The 20515-nt window shown below is 44.9% G+C and overlaps 2 protein-coding genes across 7 annotated transcripts in view; one reads left to right on the top strand and one right to left on the bottom strand.

Moving 5' to 3' along the window:
- The window catches only part of NFATC3 (nuclear factor of activated T cells 3), a 184585-nt gene extending 173731 nt beyond the window's left edge, over positions 1 to 10854 (top strand). For all 3 annotated transcript variants that reach the window (XM_069085683.1, XM_069085684.1, XM_069085685.1), the window contains exon 11: positions 7536 to 10854. In XM_069085683.1, the coding sequence (XP_068941784.1) occupies positions 7536 to 7657 (122 nt within the window). In that variant the 3' untranslated portion in view covers positions 7658 to 10854. The remainder of the gene's footprint in view (positions 1 to 7535) is intronic.
- Positions 10855 to 13720: 2866 nt separating this feature from the next.
- The window catches only part of ESRP2 (epithelial splicing regulatory protein 2), a 13596-nt gene continuing 6801 nt past the window's right edge, over positions 13721 to 20515 (bottom strand). For 3 of the 4 annotated variants that reach the window (XM_069085686.1, XM_069085687.1, XM_069085688.1), the window contains 14 exons: positions 19646 to 19759; positions 19414 to 19528; positions 19078 to 19173; positions 18926 to 18980; positions 18728 to 18838; positions 18484 to 18616; positions 18338 to 18380; positions 17404 to 17705; positions 17086 to 17307; positions 16753 to 16951; positions 16206 to 16395; positions 15652 to 15817; positions 15051 to 15159; positions 14490 to 14629 (listed from right to left, as the gene is read on the bottom strand). In XM_069085686.1, coding sequence (XP_068941787.1) covers positions 15070 to 15159; positions 15652 to 15817; positions 16206 to 16395; positions 16753 to 16951; positions 17086 to 17307; positions 17404 to 17705; positions 18338 to 18380; positions 18484 to 18616; positions 18728 to 18838; positions 18926 to 18980; positions 19078 to 19173; positions 19414 to 19528; positions 19646 to 19759 — 1836 coding nt within the window. In that variant the 3' untranslated portion in view covers positions 14490 to 14629; positions 15051 to 15069. Of the gene's footprint in view, positions 14630 to 15050; positions 15160 to 15651; positions 15818 to 16205; positions 16396 to 16752; positions 16952 to 17085; positions 17308 to 17403; positions 17706 to 18337; positions 18381 to 18483; positions 18617 to 18727; positions 18839 to 18925; positions 18981 to 19077; positions 19174 to 19413; positions 19529 to 19645; positions 19760 to 20515 lie in introns of all 4 variants that reach the window. The other variant, XM_069085689.1, reaches the window with a different exon arrangement.

Raw genomic sequence — 20515 nt, 5'->3', positions numbered from 1 at the left:
TTAAAAATAAATATAGAGTCTAATCAGGAAATGTTTGGCATCTCAAATGGGCTCACTGAGATTTATTCCAAGTTACTGTTTTTATAATATGACCGCTAGTCTTGAATTTATTTAGTAATTTCAACCACTACCCTTCTCAAACTTGTGGCTCTTATTTTTTTTTTTTTTAAGCAATTGGGGTTAAGTAACTTGGTCAAAGTTACACGGCCAGGTGTTTCTGGGAAGGTGCTAAGTGTCTGAGCCCGGATTCCATCCCCAGGTTATCCCAACACTGGGGCCAGTGCTCTTACTGGATGTGCTACTTGGCCGCCCCTTGTGGCTCTTATTGATAGTCTCATCATTCTGTCTCCCTCTTCCGTACCTAGAATATATTCCCTTCTCACTTCTGGAATCCTGAACTTCCTCCAAGGCCAAGCTGTATGCTGTGTAAATTCTTTCTCGCTTTCCCCCAGACTCTTGTTCCTTGTTTTACATTATCTTGCATTTATTTATGAGTTGCATTCTTCTCAGTAAAGTGTAAGCTCCTAGATCACAGGGGCTTTTATTTTTTGTGTCCCTTGTGCCTAACATAATGCCCTGCCCATAATAGGCTCTTTAAAAATACTGGTTATTTCAAACTGGATTAAGTTGCCTACATGTTTGATTTTAAATGTTTTATGAATCCAATCACTAGAATTAAGAGGTATTGGGAAAGGCTTGCTTTAAAAGATGAAATTTTAATAAATGCAGAAAAATACCCAGTCCTATTAAAACCACTAGAGAGCATAGGAATAAATGGAGCTTTCTTTAAATTGATAAGTAGTATATATTTAAAATCATCAGTAAGCATTATCTATAATGGGGATAAGCCAGAAGTCTTACCAGTTTGATTAGGGGTGAAGCAAGAATGCCCATTATCACACTGTTATTCAGTAATGTACTAGAAATGTTAGCTATAGCAATTAGAGAAGAAAAAAATTTCTGAAGGAATTAGAATAGGCAATAAGAAAACAAAAACTATGACTCTTTGCAGATGATATACTATATTTAGAGAATCCTAAAGAATCAACTGAAAAACTAGTTGAAATAACAATAAATAAGCCCACATAAATCATCATTTCTGTATATTACCAACAAAGTAACTGTAGACAGTATAAAATACTTGGGAGTCTACCTGCCAAAACAAACCCAGGAACTATATGAACACAGTTGCAAAAAACTTTTACAGAACACAAAGTCAGATCTAAACAAATGGAAAAATATTAATTGCTAATGGGTTGACCAAACCAATATAAGTGACAATTCTACCCTAAATTAATTTTTTCAGTGCCATGCCAAACTTATCAAAAAAATTATTTTATAGAGCCAGAAAAAAATCCTAACAGAATTTATCTGGAAGAACAAAAGGTCAAGAATATCAAGGGAATTGATGAAAACTAATGTGGAGGAAAGGAGCCTACCTGTACTAGATCTCAAATTGTATTATAAAGCAGTAATCATCAAAACAATCTGGTACTGGCCTTAAGCTATAAAGTGGTAGATTAATAGAATAGATTATGTACACAATACACAGTAATAAATGACCGTAGTAATCTTGTATTTGATAAAACCAAAGACCCAAGCTTTTGGGACAACAACTCACTGTTTGACAAAAAGTGATAGGAATACTGGAAAATGGCAGAAAATGGGTGACCAACATTTTACAGCATATACCAAGATAAGGTCAAAAGGGATATGTGATTTAGACATAAAAGGTGATAACATAACTAATTAGGGACCTAATTTACTATGACCTATAGATAAAACCTGTGAATAAGAGAATTTAGGACCAGATTAGAAATAGAGAACATTATGAGATATAAAATGGATAATTTTGATTATATTAAATTAAAAAGGGTTTATACAAACAAAACCAGTGCAACCAAGATTAAAAGGAAAGCAGGAGAAATTTTTTTTTATAGCAAGTGTTCTTGATAAAGACTTCATTTCTAAAATATACAGAGAATTGAGTCGAGTTTATAAGAATACACGTCCTTCACCACTTGATACATGGTCAAAAGACAGGGAATAGGCAGTTTTCAGAGATAGAAATCAAAGCTGTTTATAGTCATATGAAAAAATGCTTTAAATCACTGTTGATAAGAGAAATGCAAATTAAAACAACAATGAAGTATCATCTCAAGCCTATCAAATTGGCTGATGTGACAGAAGAAAATTATAAACATCGGGGGAATGTCAGAAAATTGGGGTGCTAATTAATGTACTGTTGGTGGAGATGTGAACTGATCCAGCTTTTCTGGAGAGCAATTTGGAACTAAGCCCAAAGGACTATAAACTTCATACTCTTTGATCCAGTAATACCACTGCTAGATCTGTATCCCAAAGAGATTTTTAAAGGGGCTTTTTTTTGGAGGGGGGAAAGCGGGGCAATTGGGGTTAAGTGACTTGCCCAAGGTCACACTGCTGGTAAGTGTTAAGTGTCTGAGGTCGGATTTGAACTCAGGTGAGCCTGACTCCAGGGCTGGTGCTCCGTTCACTGCACCACCTAGCCACCCCAAAAGGGCTTATTTTAATAAAAATATTTATAGCAGCTCTTTTTTTGTGGTGTCAAAGAATTGGAAATTGAAAGGATACCTATCATCATTTGGGGAATGGCTGAACAGGTTGTGGCATATAAGAAATGACAAGGAGGATGATTTCAGAAAAATATGGAAAGATATTGATTAATGGCAAAGTGAAGTGAGCAGTACTATGAGAACAATACACAGTTACAGGAGTATTGTACCATGAGCAACTGTGAATGACTTAACCATTCTCAGCAATACAATGATCCATAACAATTCCAAAAGACTTGTGATGACAAATGCTATCCACCCAGAGAGAGTCTGAATGAAGATCAAAAAAGCATATTGTTTTTCACTTTATTTTTTTATGGTGGTGTAGTATTTTTTGTTGCTTTTTTTTCTTATACAACATAATTTAACATGGAAATATTTTGCATGATTGCACATGCATAACTACAGCAAATTGCTTACTGTCTCGGAATGGGAAGGAGAGAGCAAAAGAATTTGGAACTCAAATTTTTAAATGTTAAAAACTGTTACTTTACATGTAATTGAGAAAAAAAATTTTACATTAAAAAATGTTATTTTAACTGAGTCTTAAAGTCAGTAAATCCAGAAGACTGGAGATGAAGGAGAATATTTTGAGCATAGGGGAAAGTCAGTGAAAATGGCCTGCAATTGAGAGATGGAATATCATGTTTAAAGTATGGAAAGGAGACCACTGGCATTGGGTCAGAATATGTAGGGATGATTTAAAGAGAAAGAAGACTGGAAAATGGGGGGGGGGGGCATGTAGATTATGAAGGACTTTGAATTTGAAAATGAAGTTCTCATAATTGATCCAGGAACTTAGAGAGCCACTGGAGTTAATTATTGAGTAGCGGGTGCCATGGTCAGACCTCCACTTTAGTAAGATCACTTTGACAACTGAGGGGAAAATGACCTGGAATGGGGTGAGAAATGTGCCAGGCTGTTGAAGTGGTGAGGGCCTGCATTAAGAGTGGTGGCACTGTTAGGGGAAAGGGGAGTGTACTGGAGATGTTACAAATTTGATAGGACTTTGCAACTGATTAGATATGGGAGGAGTGAGATATTGAAGATGCCACCTAGGTTGCAAGCTTGTATAAGATTGGTGCCCTTAACAGAGCACCTCTCCTTGTAAAGAAAAGATATGTTCATTTCTGACCATGTTGAGTTTGAGAGGTCTGTGTCTAACCAGTTCTACATTTCCAATAGGCAGTAGGAGAAAGAAGAGCAGAGCAATTAGTTCTGAGTAAGTAGATTTGGAAATCAGCAGCAGCAGGGTAATAATTGAATCCATAGGAACTGATGATATCATCAAATGAAATAGTAGAGGGAGAAGAGAAAGGGCCCAAGAAAGAGCCCTGTGTATGATACCTGTGACTGGGGTGAGAAGGAACATTCAGATAGTAGGAGAACCAAGATAGAGTGGTGTCCACCAACAGTGTCAGAAACTGAAGAGAGGTCAAGAAGGATGAGGACTGAAAAAGGGTCATTAGATCTGGCAATTAAGAGATTGCTAATAATTTTGGAGAGAATAGTTTTAGTTGAATGGCGAAGTTGAAAGCCAGAATGTAGAGTTAAGAGAGTGAGAGAAGATAAAGTGGAGGCATGTGTTGTAGGTGCCCTTCTTAGGAGTTAGGGCCACAAAGAGCAGAAGAAATGTGGGATGACAGTGGGAATGAATGGATTTAACTGAGGGGGTTTTGATCATGAGAGAGATCCAGTCATATTTATAGGCAATAAGAAAGCAGCCAGTAGACAAGGAGAGATTAAAGAGAAGTGAGAGTGAGGATCTTGGAGAAGACAAGATGGAATGGGATCAATTATGTATGTAGAACTTACATATTACAGAATTGATGAAGGAATGGCATTAATATGTTATCTAAAAATTGTTGTGAAATTCTAAGTTTCCCTTCTAATGCATAAATTGTTTTTGCTATTCAGTCATTTCAGTTGTGCCGGACTCTTCACTACCCTATTTGGGGTTTTCTTGACAGAGTTACTAGAGTGATTTGCCATTCACTTCTTCAGCTCATTTTACAGATGAGGAAACTGAGGCCAACAGGGTGAAGTGACTTGCCTGGGGTCACATAGCCAGTACTCAGAAAGTTGAGTTGGCCTGACTCCAGACCCTGTGCTCTATGCACTATGCTGCCACCTAGCTGCCCTCCACATAAATTACATAAGACAAAAACATATATGGCAAGAGGTCACGGTATTCTTGAGGGCTGAGCATCACATAGCCTCCCATAGACTTAGTATTCCACTGTTTATTCTGAGGATTAATATACAGAATTTCATTTTACACACTCAACTTGGCTGGAGTCTTTTTGTCATATATCAAGAGATACCTCTTAACTGATAACATTGGAGCAAGACAGAGCTTGTGTTTACACAGTTCCGTTTTATTACAGGACTTGAAGTTCTCTGGTGGTTAATGTATATCTAACAACAAAGCATATTTCTGTTGAATTTTGTATTTAGTACTATAAAATTAGTATCTGTCCTGCTTTCCCCTAAGATAAAAAAAAATTAATCCCATGATATAATAAAATCACACTGGAGAATATGGTAAACCTTTCAGAATAACATGTTTCTACATAGGGAAGACTACAGCATAAACTTTTTAAAAATAAATGGCATAGCAGAAAGAACAGTAGAATGACACAGTTGACCCCACCAGTCATCCTGCCACTAATTTGGTCTAAGGTATCTTTAATTTCCTCTTCTTTAAAATGAAGAAATTGTACTAAATGATCTCTAAGGCCCTTTCTAGTCCTAACATTATAGATTTTAAGGTCACTTTTATTTCTGACTCTAGCATTCCATGTTAGCACTCAAAACACCTTAGAAATTTACAAACAAATCAGGGCTTGACTTACTGTTTTCTTGCTTGTCTAGACTTAAGAAGGTGGTAGAGAAAATGTTAATAGTGTGGATTAAATTTAAAAGCATATCCTGTATCTCTGGGTTGCCTGTTAAACATTTATCAGCACATCCTCAAAAGGACTGCCTTAACACTGAAGGGTTACTCAATTACAAAGTATAGTTAAGGGGACCATTCTGAAAAAGCAACTGATCCTAGTTAGATTCTGAAATCTCAGTTCCCAGTGTTGCTGCTATTCCTAGTGAGGATTAAAATCTCAACTCTGCTACCATTCTTCTGTTCCCTAAGACACCAGATTGCCCTTCACCTTCTTCCATCTCGCTGTACCCATCATGCTTTCCACTTGAACTTTGTTAGGAGCTCTTTAGTTGTGCTGGCAGCTTCAGGAAGCCTGGCTGGATACCTCAGGTGCTGGCACCATCCTAACTGTAGAGTATGTGAATTACCCCAGGGCAGGAAATTTGCCCTGAGTGATCCTGGACGGCAGCATCCAGGCTTGAAGTTGCACAAGTTGTATTGGTAGAGGGGAGTTCCTACATGGACAAATCACATGGAAAGAACAAGGAAGGCAGGCACAAGCTCAGCCCAGTAGAGGGGGGGAGGTGAGGGATGGAAGTGAGCTAAACTTTGGGTTCCTAGGGCTATAAGCCAGGGGAGGAATTACTACAAGCTCAGGCTGCCTCTGTTGTCTTTTCTGTAAATGTCCCTGTCAGAGAGTAACAACCTTAGGCGACTGCCTTTATGTTAAATACCCTAGACAATTCATATCCATACTTAATGCTTTTTCTCTGGCACCTAGAGTTGGCAGGAAGTCAGAAGCAGGGAATAAAAAGCCTACTATGTGTCAGGCACTAAGCATTTTTGTTTGTTTGTTTGGAGGGGGAAGGTAGGGCAGTTGGGATTAAGTGACTTGCCCAAGGTCACATGGCTGGTTTTTGTGTTAAGTGTCTGAGGTCAGATTTGAACTCAGGTCCTCCTGACTCCAGGGCCAGTGCCATATTCACTGGGCCACCTTGCCGCCCCACAGAACTTAATATCTCTTTTGTGCTTCGAAACAATCCTGCAAGATAGGTGCTGTTATTCTCTCCATTTTACAGTTGAAATAACTGAGGTAAGCAAGTTCCTTTGGTTTAAAATTCTGCTAATTGAATTTTTGAGTAAGAAGTACCTATGTGTTAAATACAAATGAGAATTTGGATGTCAAGTAGGAGATGTGGCATAGTGTCTTGAAAAAAGCTTTAGATTTAGTGACAGAACCTAAATTTTAATCCCACCTTTACTGCTTACTAATTGTGTTACCCTGGACAAGTCACTACCACTCTGGCCTCAGTTTCCTCAACTATAAAAATCAAAAGTGTTAGTCTAGTTTAAGGGATTCCAGCTCTAAATCCTGTCATCCTAGGTCAAAACACAATAATAGTGTTACCTAGTAGAACTACCAAGTGTGTATTGTCCAGAGAGGACAGAAAACAATCAAAGGATATCAGTAAATGTGTCCATCCATGACTGCAAATGCAGAGGGTAAAGCTTTACTCCTGTAGCATACAAATGAAGTGAAAGCTGATCCCCTTTGACTGAGTCATGCCCTTCAGAAGATCTGGGTTGGAATCTCATGTTTGCTGTGCAATAATAATAGGACCTTGAACAAGGCCTTTGGCTGGTCCCTCTTTGGGCCTTAATTTCCTTATCTGTAAAATGTAGGACATGAACTAGATTACTTTGTGTTGTGATCTAGTGCCATACATAGTATATACATATATACAACACAGTATTTCTAGTCATACTTTCTCCACATAAGAGGTAAAAGGAAAATTAAGAGAGACCTTGTGGAGCAAACACCATGGTGTACTCTTGGAACTGGTTTTCGCTTTTTCCTTGTGGCACCCAATTCAGGAATTTGAACCTTGGCTCTTTATTGCATGACTTTATGTGGGTTGATCTTTCCAAGAAACCTATGCCCAAACCAGCTGCAAAAATAATCCCAAAGATGTAAAGCAGTCAAAGGCAGTATGGAGCCATAAATGGCATATGCTCAATAAAGAACCACAAAAATGATGTAACCTTCTTTTCTTCTTTTCCAGTGAATGAGATAATAGGAAGAGATATGTCCCAGATATCAGTTTCACGAGGAGCAGCAGTGACAATTCAGCCTCATCCTGAGGTTCCAGACTCACTGGATTCAAGAATATCAGATGGAGTCTAGGAATGATGACCCTTGCAACTAGATGTTCATTAACACCAGTGCACTTCCCTGAATAACCCTTGTCTACCACCTCTTCTTTGACCTATTGTGCTTCCAATTCTGTGGCCTTCATGAACTGGAACTGTGTATTCTTAGCATTGCCCCTTTTGTGGGTGCCGTTTTTTGACATAGGGACAGCATTTCTAAATCTTGGTCCTTGGACAATGTATAAATGGACTTTGTAAAAATGAAAACAAGCAACATAGGATATTTGTGCTATTTAAAAGTGAGCTTGGCTTTTTCTGCATTTAAAGAGAATACTTTTGCATCAGGGTGCTTTAAACGTGTGAAGGTTTGCTCCGATAATCCCAGGCTGCCCTGAATTTGAAGAAAGATCTAGTCTGCCTTCTATATGCAGCTTCATAGAATATTTAGGAATGGTTCCTACTGCTTCTTGTCATTAGAAAGGCCTTCCAGCTTTGATGTTTTCAAAAAAGAACTTTGATAATAAAACCTTCCAGGGGCAAAAAGACCCACCAGCCAAGCCTCTGCATAAAAATGACGTCGTGGGGGATGTTGTAGATTGATAGGAAGTAAAGTGAAATGTAGCTCTGCACTTCTTTATAAATGTAAAACACTGTTTGGTAAACTGAGAAGAGACCATTCCATCATGCAGGTGTTGGGATAGAAACGACATTCCAAAACACAAAGTCTTTGTAACTTTACAGGTAATCTTCCCATATTCTTCTCACACAGGCTCCATTGCTGAAATTGTTTTCCTTATTCAGAGCCTCTCCCAGAAAGCTTACATTGACAGTCCTATATAAAAGTTGTGATTTTAACGGAAATTCTCTCATTTTCAAAGCCACTTTTTCTTAAGAGAAAATAGGGAAGTATTTTCAGATGCTTTCTTGGTCTGTTCTTGCTGAAATTCACTTTTTGCAATTCACTCCTCTCCAGAGACAGCTTTCTGTAAGCTAGACTGCACAGAAATTCTGATTCTGATTTTAGGAGTTTTCTGGTGTTGACTTCAGGCTTCTCCCCTAAGTACTTATCGAGAAGCAGTTGGGATTGCTCTACCTTTGAATTCAAGTGTAAAAGTTGCATTGGTAAGAGCATAGAAAGGATAAGAAAAATGGATTAAGAAGTATTTTTAATAGTTTAGGACAAAACAGTGAAACCGTTAGCTCCTAGAAAAATCTAAGGAGATGAATCTCTTGTCAAGCTGGTCTTGCAAGCCCAAGGCTGCACACAAGCTTGAAATGGGTCCTTTTACTTCTCTTCTGTTTTCCAAACTAATTCCAACATTACTTCCATCTATATTAATGGCTTAAATTTGTTTTTAAATCTAAGGGGCTTTTTCTTTGGGGTGGTGGGAATAGTAGCTGATCTTTGTAAACTTCATCCTCAATAGGACAAAATAAACAATTTTTTTTTAACTTTCTCAGTTTTTTTCCGGGTGGCAGGCACATTATAAAACTAGCTTCAGCTAAGTCTAGGAGAAAATTGTTTGGGACTCAGTTGTTCCTAGGGTATTTAGTTGCTATGGAATGTAGTATACGTTATTTTCCACTGTTGGTAAGTGCAGCTTCACACAGGGAAATTGTTTCTGCTGTGGCCGACTTCATTTGGGGTGATTCCTGCTAACTAATAATAACCAAGCACTTCTCAATAAGGAGGCAAAGTAATCCATGAAGGGTGACTAGATCTAACCCGGTGCTGAGTGCACTTTGAGAGAAGTAGACACAACATTCCTGGGGTTAAATCTTAAGGTTCCTCAGACACTCCCCTCAGCTCTCTTCAGGATATAGTTTATTGTTTTTCAACATCATTTGCCTATGATATTTTTTAGAATGGCACTGCCATTCAAGGGGAAGAAAATTACTTCCCCTTGTGAATTGTTGTCATCAAAAATTTACCCATGGTCATCATAGGTGACTTTTTAAAGTTAGGTTTTTGTAATTTTAAGAGTGAGTTTGGTTTTTTTCGGATGGTTCAGTTTTATCTTCTTTGATGAGTACTATTCACCTTTTCACTGCTGACCAGCTTGGTCCTCATAGGATTCAAGATTAGAATCACTGGAGGGACAGTGTCTGTCAGGGCTGTCCCTACCCTGGTCATGTTTCTGCTTCCTGAAGCTACTCCTAAACTTCACCTACTCCTGGCAAATTTCATAACTGTGAATAATCTGTCTTGAAGGACCTTTAGTGGAGATATGCCGAAGTAAGAAATTTGTTACTCTTAGTGCACAGGGTTCTATTTAGAGCTCCCAGGCCCAGAAAGTTGCTGGGAACCCTCTCAGTTAACCACTGTAGTAATCCTTAGTGTTCCTCACCCATTGAGGTGCTCTGCACCAGGCCAGTATGAAAGCCTGTACAATCCCACATTGCTATGCACTAAATTTTCTGATGCCTTTAATACCTTGATGCCTGTAGACCTAGAAAATGTAGACCTGCATAAAATAAAAATACAGCTTTGGATATTATGTAAACAGTTCTGTATATGCCTTTTAAAAGCAGTATAAGGGTCTTAATATTTTTGTGGCTTGTATCCTAAAGACTGTTAAAAAAAAAAAAAAAAACCTTGTGCAATGTAATGGTATAAAAAGCACACAACCCTCCATTGTTGGGCTATGCAAATAGAAGGTTTCACAGAACCCTGGGCGGGCCTGGTGGCAACCATGGGAGGGGAGGTGGCAAACCTTGTACAAGTCTGGAGACAGGTATAGGTACATTAGCCACCTGGGGATTGGGGGTGGGGGGAGGAAGAGGGAAAGGACAAAATTATTGAAGCCCATGGATCTTCTGTGCATTGGACAGGTGGGCTGTGAGGAATCTTCTAAAACAAATCCCCAAAGTGTCCATTAGCTTTCTCCTGGTAACCTTTTGACCAGGTCAGTGGAACTCCTTGGCAAACCAAAGAGAAAAAGGGACTGAGGGCGGAGCTGCCCCCATGCTTTGAAACTATTTTTGATATTCAGAATGGACGTCATTCCTTGAGGCTTAGAGATGGGTCCGCAGACTTTTATATTTAAAGAAAAGATTCATAAAACTGTGCTAGATTATGTTTACAGAGCTATGTATTGTAATTTCATGTACATTTTGTATTTCAAACATTTTGTAAGTTTTACGATTGCAGTGCTACTTGCATAAAACAAAGGGAAGAACTAGTATGAGGCTTTTCAATCATAGTGCTGAAATAAATGATGAAAGATCCAATGTGTCTTCATTTAATCACTATTGGAAAGCCACAGGCAGTTATTCCTGGTCTGAGGCTTTCCCCATAGTCTCTCCTAGCCAGGAAAATGGCAAAGTTTGACTCAAGCAACAGTCACTTACCTTAAACACTCACCTGCAACGCGTCAGGCATGGGATATACAAAAACAAAGCATCCAAACCCAATGACGTTGGTCACGTTTCCTAGTAGGGCTGAGAATCAAAGACCATCATTTCTTCAGCATTTTGAGACTAGACAGTTTACTTCTTCCCTGTGTGCGTGTTGTGGTAGCACAACCAGGACTTGAATGCTAGACGACCACGTTACCTCACGGAACCTCAAGGGCACCAAACGCTGTATTTTCCTAGTCTACCAACTGTTTGACACTTTTATGTATCTGGATTGTAATACCCTCTTCCTTAAATTCACAAAGTTTTTCAGAAATCCAATCTGCAACAAATATGTAAGTTTTTATCCTTTTCTTCGTGCGTGACCACATTTGGGGTTTTCTTGGTAAAGATACTGGAGTAGGGATACCATTTCCTTCTCCAGCTCATTTTTACAGATGAGGAAACTGAGGCAAACAGGGTTTTGTGCTTTGCCCAGAATTGCACAACTAGTGTCTGAGACCACATCTGAATTTAGCAAGATGAGCCTTCCTAACTCCAGGCCCAGCCCTCGGTGCACCAAGGCGCACCTAACCGCCTTTACAGTATAAAGGAATTTTTGTGATAAAGGGAGTTTTTACTAGCACTTGTTCAGACCCACTACATTTGATTTATGTAAATCTCACACTAGACTTATTTGCCTCATTAACATGGAAAAAAATAGAATTGCAAGAGGGCTGAGATTATGGACTTAAAAAGATTTTGAGGGATTAGGTTTCATAAAAATAGCTTAGCCAACTAGTTGTGCCGTTTGTCATGAGTACCCTATCAGAAATAACCCAACTTTGTCAGAGCCTCAAGAAATTCTATTTAATAATAACCATGGTTAAGTAGAAGGGTGCATTCTCACACTGGTAGAGAAACAAAGTTGCCAGTCCTCATGGGGTTCAACAGCCAAACCTGCCTGATCTCAGTGTCAGTCAATCTCTGCCTGGCCCTCCCTGCTTGCCTCAACTCTCCAGTTGTCTGATTTTCTACCTTTAAACTGTTGAATCACCCTCAGTTTTTGCTTGGCTTGTCTCTTGGAGAATTCATTCACTCTGTTCTCAAACATCTTTACCTCCATTAGCTACCGTGCTCTATGCTTCTCATACTGAAATCTCCCTGCTACCATAACCCTAATCCTTTTATTCTGAGGTAAATAATACAGTTTCTCCCATGGATGGTGGGTTAGAATCAGTCAACTGCATATTTGCAAAAAAGGAATGTATGCCTATTTGGGAAAATTACCCTCAGCATCCCTTCCCTATCTCCCTGCCCAAATCCTACCCTTCCATGAAACTAGAAATTATTCTAGCTTCTGTGAATTCTTAATATTTCTTACTACATATGTAAAAGAAACATAACAAACATGAATTCAGATAAACAAAACCAGACAACTTACAATAAAGGGAAGCGTTGAAAGACATCAGAATTCTAATGTATATAGTGACCATTCCCAACCTCGAGAATAAAACATCCCTTATTTTAGCAGAGGGTGCAGGACAAGGCTAATGTGTTGGTTTCCTGAGCTTAATTCTACTTTGTAGGGGGAGGAGTACCATGGGAGAAAAGGGTCACTGGGAAGTCACACACATGTGAGGAAAAAGACATTAAGAAAACATTAATAAAAAAAACCTTTCTCTGGGTCTTAAAAATATCCTATAGCAATTGTACAAATGAAATCACTTAGGCAAAATAAATCCTTATACACTGAGGCCACGCTAAACTGTTGAATCTTTCCCACCACCTTTTGCCTAGCTTAGGGGCAGGCTTCAGAGGCCACATTTAGTGTAGGATGATTATTTTTGGGCTCAGCCCTGTGATTTCATTGTGATATTCAAGTAATTGAATAGAAGCAAACACTCCTTCCAATGCAGATGCCTATAGTCTAGATGCATATAGCCTATTATGTCTGGGCCAGTATATGCCTGGTAGATCTTGAACTCAGATCTTTACCCTAAGGAGGGCTATTCACTATACTATGGTGCCTTATAGAAAAAACAAAATTTTAAATGAACATTGAGGTCATCTTGTCTAACCCCCTGATTTTCCAAGGAAATTTGAGGACAGTGATTTGTTAAAAAGTCACACAGAACTGAGCTCTAAACAGATACTGACTGGTTATCATGTCCATCACATAAGTAACACCTTCCCAACCCCAGAAGGGGGCAATCTTTCCCTTTTCCAAATATCCCTCTTATCTTTTCTCAGTACAGTCTATCTAAATCAAATACCCTTCCAAACTAAGCCTGCTCAGTAAACAGCTTGCCCAACCTGCCCCAGCATGGTGCCAACTTTGGAAGGCCTGGGGAAGGATGGCAGGACAGCAATTCTATTGTCTCCCAGACTTTCAGCTTATGATCTGGGAGTGCCCTCTGCCGGGCAAAACCATAATCACTAGCTCCCAGGTCCTGACCTTAAGGGACATTGCCCACATTTTTCCAGGTGAGGGGCAGAGGGAGGGTGAAGCAGAAACCCTCAGTTACCAGCCTGGGAGATACAGAGTGCAGCAACAGGAAACCATGACACTGGACAAACAGTAGTTTCAATTATGTGACAGGCTAGTCTCCCCTTAAAGCCTTAGTTTCCTTGGTTTTAAAATGAGTTGATGGACTAAGGCCCCCAGTTCTGTGTTATTAGGATGTTGATTCCCCCCATCGGTAACTCCAAGCACCCTCTCCCCAAGAAGATAGGTTCAAAATCAGGACAGAAGCAGGGCTAGTGTTTCATCTTTTATTCAAAGGCCTCCTCCCTTCAGGCCTAAGGCTGCCTGTCTGAGTCAATAAAGGATGAGAAGGGTACATGATATAATTCAGTGGGTCTCTGCCATGCTCTTCCCAGCCCTACCTACCCCATACTCACACCCATGGGGGGAGAGGGAGGTAAGAATTAGGGCCATGGCCAGAGTCTCCTCTGGAACAAGCCACAGCGGATGGACAGAGGAACACAGCCCATTTCTGCCCTTGGGCTAGACAGGCCCACATCCCATGAACCCTGGACCACGCACGGTCTTGACCAGCAGTCCCACATATAGGCACAATGTACAATGTACACACATGTGTAAGTAAACAGGGACTCCCTTCTGCATTGGCTTAAATTAAAAAAAAAATATATTCATAACTTAAAAGGGCTACAGCCTGGCAGTGTGGAGGATGGGGGGAGGCCCCATTTTGAGCTATTCACCCCAACCTCCTAAACTTGAGGCCAAGCTTCAGGGTGGGCACAAAGGGCTAGGAACCCAAGGCCACCCACAACTACTGAGGGGAGAAAGGGACTGAGTCGTCCCCCTCTGCAGAATTCAAAGACTGGGGGAGCAGAGAGCAGGAGGCAAGGATCACAGGTTACACAAGGGAAGGGGCTATTTGAGGGGAGGGGTGAAGGAAGGAAGACCCCTTCCTCCCCTCTCCCCTTCAAGGCACTTGGGTGTCAGAGACAAAAGGATCTGGGCCCTCTCCCCTGGCATATCAGGTCATACCAGGGAGAGCTGGACATGCTGACCACCCAGGGTCCGGCCGTGTTCCTCAGCCACAGCCCGCCGTGCAGCATCCAGGCTGGGAAAGGTGACGAGGGCATCGCCCCGAGGCCGGCCACTGAAGCTGTGCAGGACCAGGACAGAGTCTGCTGGGAGCTGTGGAGGACAGGGAGGAGCAGGAGCTGAGGCCTCCAGAAGAAGGCAGCGGGGAAGAGGGTAGGGTTGTGGCTATGAGGCCAAGTGGGGCCAAGGCCACCTTAGTCCCCAAAAGTTCCTAGGCAATCGGAAGAGATGGGACTACAACGCATCGTGACAAATTATAATCCATCACCATCCCATTTTGAGGAGGGAATTGGGGAGCAGAGCAACAGAAAAGCCTTAGGAGCCAAGGACAGAAAAATCTGTTTTTAAAGAGTTAGAAGATCACTGACCCTGCCCCAGCCCCATCCCTCCCACAGTCACAGCTCACCCACCAAGGCCCCTGGGTTAGCTGATTGGCAAGAAGAACCAGTCGATTAGTGGAGCGATCAGAGCCCAGCAGCCGGGCAGGAGGCAAGGAGCCCCCATGGCCTCTTACCTTCTCGGGTCCCTCACAGCTACAAGCATACCCACTCTTTGGGGGCTTGTAGAACAGGGCGGGGGGGGTCACCAACTGGGACCAGACTGGCGTAGTCATCGGGGGCAAGCTACAGAGGGTGACACAGGGGTCAAGGAGAGGATGCGGAGATGGAGGTGAGGGCGCAATGTCAGAAGGGCAGCTTCCAGGGGGTCATCTCAGAGCCACGACCAAGGGGAACCTTGTTCCTGAGGGCCCCTTAACTGAGATGTGCCAGCCCTAGGGCAGAGGGATGAGACCCACGCCTTGCATGGGAAGAACTCGGGCATTACAGTTAGGGCTGGGCCAGGCATGTTCATGCTCAACTTCCTCATCTGCACATTAGGGCTAACATCTGCATCATCTCCCTCAAAGGGCTGTTATAAGAAAATGATTTTGTAAACCTTAAAACCAAGAGAAGCAAATTTATCCTCCCAAGCTGATCTCCAACCCTGCCATCCAATGGAATCCCTCAGGCCCTGGGGAGTGACCATCCCTCTCCCTCTGGAGCCCAGGGCTGAGAAGAAGGGGTCAGCAAGCTGCAGCCACTGGCCAGGAAAGGCTCTGGGATAAAGACTCTCACCTGGTAGCCCTGGAAGAAACTGAGAATGTCCTTCACGCCAGCTGTGTACGGGAGTCCCTGCATCCTCACCAGGGCTCCCGGCTGCTGCAGCACGGAGGCAGGGGCCGGGGCCACCGCTGCCGAGGGAGCAGTGAGGTAGCCCACTGTAGTAGGGGAGACTGGGGGGCTGAGGAGAGAAATAAGAGAGGCTCAAAAGAGGAGAGAGGCGGGCAGCAGGCTGGGGCAGTGGTCATAGGACAGCTTCCTTCCTTGCTTCCCCCTGCTCTGCCCCAGGGTAGCTCACCTTCTCTGGTCACTCACAGCTACAAGCACACTTAAGCCCTGGAGGGCATGGGGCATGAGCATGGGGCAAGGAAAGAAGGACTATGCCAGGTGTGACGTTGCCAGAGGCAAGGTACAGAGAGACACTGGCATCGTGGGGGATGGAGCAAGAGAAGGGTCAGCAGTTTGTGAGGGATGGGCAAAGGAATAAGCAGGGTCAGAGAGGCAGGGAAGGAGGTGCCCAGACAGCAGATGCCCACACACCAGAGCCCCTTGGCGAGCCCCACTCCTACCTGGGGTAATAGGTCGTGTAGTTCATGTAGAGCTGAGTGGCTGGTGGGGGATAGTAGGTGACAGGGGTAGGGGCTGAGGGAGCCCTGGCTGCAGGAAGAAGAGCTGACGAGGGATAAAGGGCAGCTGTGGCCTCAGTGGGAATCACAGCCGTGGCCGTCTGGAAGGCAGCATACGTGGGAGGGGAGAGACCTGGGAAGAAAAAAAACATGGCGCCCAAACGTATAGTCAGCTCTCCTCATGCTATCCCAAAGAACAGTGTCAGAAACTGGTCACACACTTAAGATCCCAACCCCACTAGACTATGGGGCTGAATCAAAGCTAGCCCTCTACCCCATGCTCCTAGTCAGGAGCCAGCCCTAGAGTGAAGAGAAAGATCTTCCCTGTTCCAAGGTAAGACAAAAGCTCTAGCCCCTCCAAATCACTGCCCTCCCTAATCCCCCCTAAGTTTTTACACAAGGGCCCTAACCTCCCACTTGAAAGGAAACCCACCCTCAAGCCCCAGCAGCCCCAGACAGTGGCAGAGAGAGAATAAAGACATTCACCCACAGGGCAACTTGCAGGGTGGGGGGGACATGCCACTTCGGCTCAGAGTGCCCCCCATCAGCACTAGGCTCATCTCTTCTCCAGAGCAGGGAAAGACTTCCACATAACGTTCTTTCATCATCTTTTTGTGGCACCGCTGGGCAGCCACAAGGGCTCGGTCTGCAGACTTCATCTGGATAAAGGCATCTCCAGATGGCCGGCCCTGCACGTGCCAACATGTGGTCATGCCCTAGCAAACCATTCCACATCACCACCACCCTCCAGGTGCTCTCCCCTCCTCTCAACAGCTCAGCCGAGTCAGGCACCCCCCTCCTCTTCCAGGTTCACCCCATTCACCTGCTGGTTTAGCACCATGTGCACCCCATGGGGCCGGATGTCTCCAGCTGCCTCCCCCAGGAAGCCCAGGATATCATCGATGCTGGCAGTGTAGGGCAGGCCCCGCAGACGAACACAGTCTCGCACACCTGCGCCCGCCAAGGGGAACGGGGCAGGGAGCATGGGGATCAGTGGGGCTGGAAGCGTCGGGATCAGTGGGCTTGACACATAGCGGTTCAGAACCTGATGAAAACCAGAAGGCGCATCAGACACCAGGAACACACCCCTGCCTCCGCCAGCAGCATCACCCCCAGGACCAGGGTGGCCACAGGTCAATACCTGCTGAACCTCGGCGGCAGTGCTCCGAAACAGCTCGATATAACGTTTACCAAGGATGCCCTTGTGCTTGCGGAGGGCACCCTGGGCCAGCTCCTCACAGGCAAAGAGGGCGAAGGCATCACCAGTGGGGCGCCCATCCGGGTAGCGGACGAAGAGCAGGCCCTCGGGACCACCCGTCACAGGGCACTCAGGACCCAGAAAGGCCAGCACGTCTGCTGGCGTGGCTGTGAATGGCAGCCCCCGCATGCGAATGATCACCTGGTCCTCTTGAGACAAGAACTGTGCAACCTCATGAGATGTGCCTGAGGGATGAACAGTTGGGCAAGAAGACACAGGGAGGGGAGAAAGAGGCAGATTAGTGTGCAGGGACCTTGGTTCTACACAGGGGAAAACAGGCCCAGAGGAAGGGAAATGACTTTCCCAAGGTCACACAGTGAGGAAGCAGGAGAGCCTGGTGTGTGCAAAATCCCAGATCACCAAGAAAGTAACAGGGTCCTTCAGGATCACCACCCCCCTCCCCATGTCAGTCATTAGGCAGCCAGGTGGCCCAGTGGACAGAACGCTGGACCTGGAGTCCCAAAGACCTGAGCTCAGATCCAGCTTCAGACACTGACTGGCTTCGTGACCCTAAGCAAGTCACTGTCTGCCTCAGTTTCCTCCACTGTAAAGTGAGCGAATAATGGCCTCCCAGGCTCAAGTAAGATGTTTACAAAGTGCCTGGCATATAACGGAATGCCAGTTGTTAATGCTAAGGCACCTAGCACCCTCCACTAGGTTCAGACCATCTCAGAGCTGCAAGACCATGAACAAGGTTTCCAAAGTCCAAAAGGACCTGTCCACTGGTCAATGGCAGGAAGAACTAAATCTAGCCCTGCGGTCTTTTCCTTCCTTGGACCCTCCCCCACTCCCTTCCCCAGCAGCCGTGGTCACTCACCCCCTGCAATCTTGAGGAACTCTTCCCCCGAGGCTTTGTATACCTGCCGAGTGGGACGCACACATGCTACCGTTAGCCTGGAGTGAGGAGCCCTCGCACACCCCAGATCCCCCAGGTCCACCCACCTCCTCCACACACACACACACCTCGATGTATCGGGCGCCCATGTGATGCTTATGACGCTCCAAGGCCAGGTCTCTCTGCTCCGAGTCCACAAATCGCACGAGTGCTTCCCCGTTCCTGCGGCCCTGGGCATTCAAGCACAGTGCCACGCCACCCCTGGGAGGGGGTCAGAGAGAGAACGGTCATGCCAGGCTTCTAGGGGCTGCCCTCTCCCCCTTCGGGCAGGCAATGTTCTAGCTCCCTCCACGGCCCCCATCATCCCCTCACTTGGCAATGTTGAGCCCCTTGAAGAATCGGGCTATGTCCTGGTCAGAGGACTGCCATGGGAGGCCTCTCGCTCGGACGACCGTCTCGTTGTCCACTACCTCAGCCTTGCTGCTGCAGAGGGGCAGAAGCAAAGCACCATCAAGAGGGCCCTCTCAGGGCCAGCCCAGCCCCCTCCCTTCCTGGCCCCAGGCTGCTTACCAGGGACCCGAATCATATTTGCACTTGACGATCTCAGGCTCCGTAAAACTGTGATCTGAGAGAAACGGATGAGAGGCGGGGGCTTCAGAGGATGACCCATGGGACAAAGAGCAGCCAAAACAGTGCAGGGGCAGGACCAGGGGGGTACTCACTCTGTTCTGACAGGAGATGGCAGATGATGGCCACCATGGTCTTTACCTCCCACACACCAAAGTCATCCTCGGCAGAGTCTGTTTCCAACCCCAAGTCTGGGAAGTTGGAGGGGAAGTGTGAAGGAAAAGCCTTTCTCTATGTGGAAGTGAAAAACTATAGGGACAGGTGCACAGGAACACACAGACACAGACACAGACACAGACACACAGACACAGACACACACACACACACACACACACACACAGACACACACACACACACACACCTCTCTTCCAACCAAACCTCAGTCTTTGCCTTAGTTCCCCCCAAAAGAGATCGAGGGAGGGTAAGGATACTCTGGGCCATAGTGGCAACGGTGAGGTCTCGAGCTGGGCCAGCCTCAGGGCGCTGAGCGTGGAATTGTCTACGCAGATCATAGAAGGAGAAGAAGGAATCGGGAAGCACCAGGTTCTGGGGGGAGGAGGTGGGCAGTGTTGAGCTGAGAGTCAGAAAGCAGAGCCCAAGAAGCCTCCCGGCCTATCCCAAGGCTCTCCAGCACCCAGTTTCCCGGTCCCTGGCCCGTCACACCTTTCTGGAAGCCTCCGGGTGAAGGACCTGTCGAACCAGGAGTGGCCCATCTGTGCAGAGCGTGTAGGAGCCCCCGCCCAGGAGCTCCACATCCCCCAGTACCAACTGTGAAAACTGGAGAAGGAAGACGAGGGTGCCTGTCAGCAGCGCCTTGGTCAGCACCATCCCCCACTCTCTCCCAACTTCTTCATCCCCTAGCCTGCCTAGGCAGGGACCCAGCAGCCTGGAGCACTAGAGAAGAGGTTTTTGTGGGGGACCCAACGTCTAAGCTGGAGTAACTGGTTAGGCTGTAGGATGAGGAAAGCAGGGCTCCCCTCCTCTGGGCCAAGAGCTGGGAAGGAACAGGAGACTCGGGCTTGCTTTAGTCCTATCGTGCTTGGCAAACACTCCAGCCGCTTATGGTGCTTCCCAAACCACCCCCCACTCCAGAACAGGCCTGTGGCCAGGAGAAAGCAGGCACACAACATGTCAACCTTCTTCAAAGGCAACGCCTGAACAAAAACACCCTACCACTCTGAATGAGTCCTCTCCTGGACCCCCTCTGCTCCCACCCAGCCCCCCAAATCCCTAAAACTCCCTCCTCCCTTAGGAAGGTGAGGACTCTAAGAAAGCAGGTGCATGAGGGGTGTCTTTGAAATGACCAGGGCTTTAGCCTTAGATACCCTACTTCTCCACCCCCCAAAGTTGTCTTCTACACTAAGCACCAGCTACTTGTGTATGTGTGTGTGTTTGCACACACACTCAAGCTTGAGTGCACAAGACACGTGGCCACATCTGTCCACATTAACCAAGGGATTGGGGAGGGGAAGAGAACATTCAGGTTGAAAAACTGGTCCAGCAAGATTCTGTCACTGGGCCACACCTGGAGAG

Source organism: Petaurus breviceps, unplaced genomic scaffold (assembly GCF_028583685.1).
Source record: "Petaurus breviceps papuanus isolate PSGF00001 unplaced genomic scaffold, PetGlider_PUasm1.0 176, whole genome shotgun sequence".
Taxonomy (NCBI): domain Eukaryota; kingdom Metazoa; phylum Chordata; class Mammalia; order Diprotodontia; family Petauridae; genus Petaurus; species Petaurus breviceps.
Note: the sequence above shows the minus strand (reverse complement) of the source record. Positions and strands in the feature narration are given on the sequence as shown.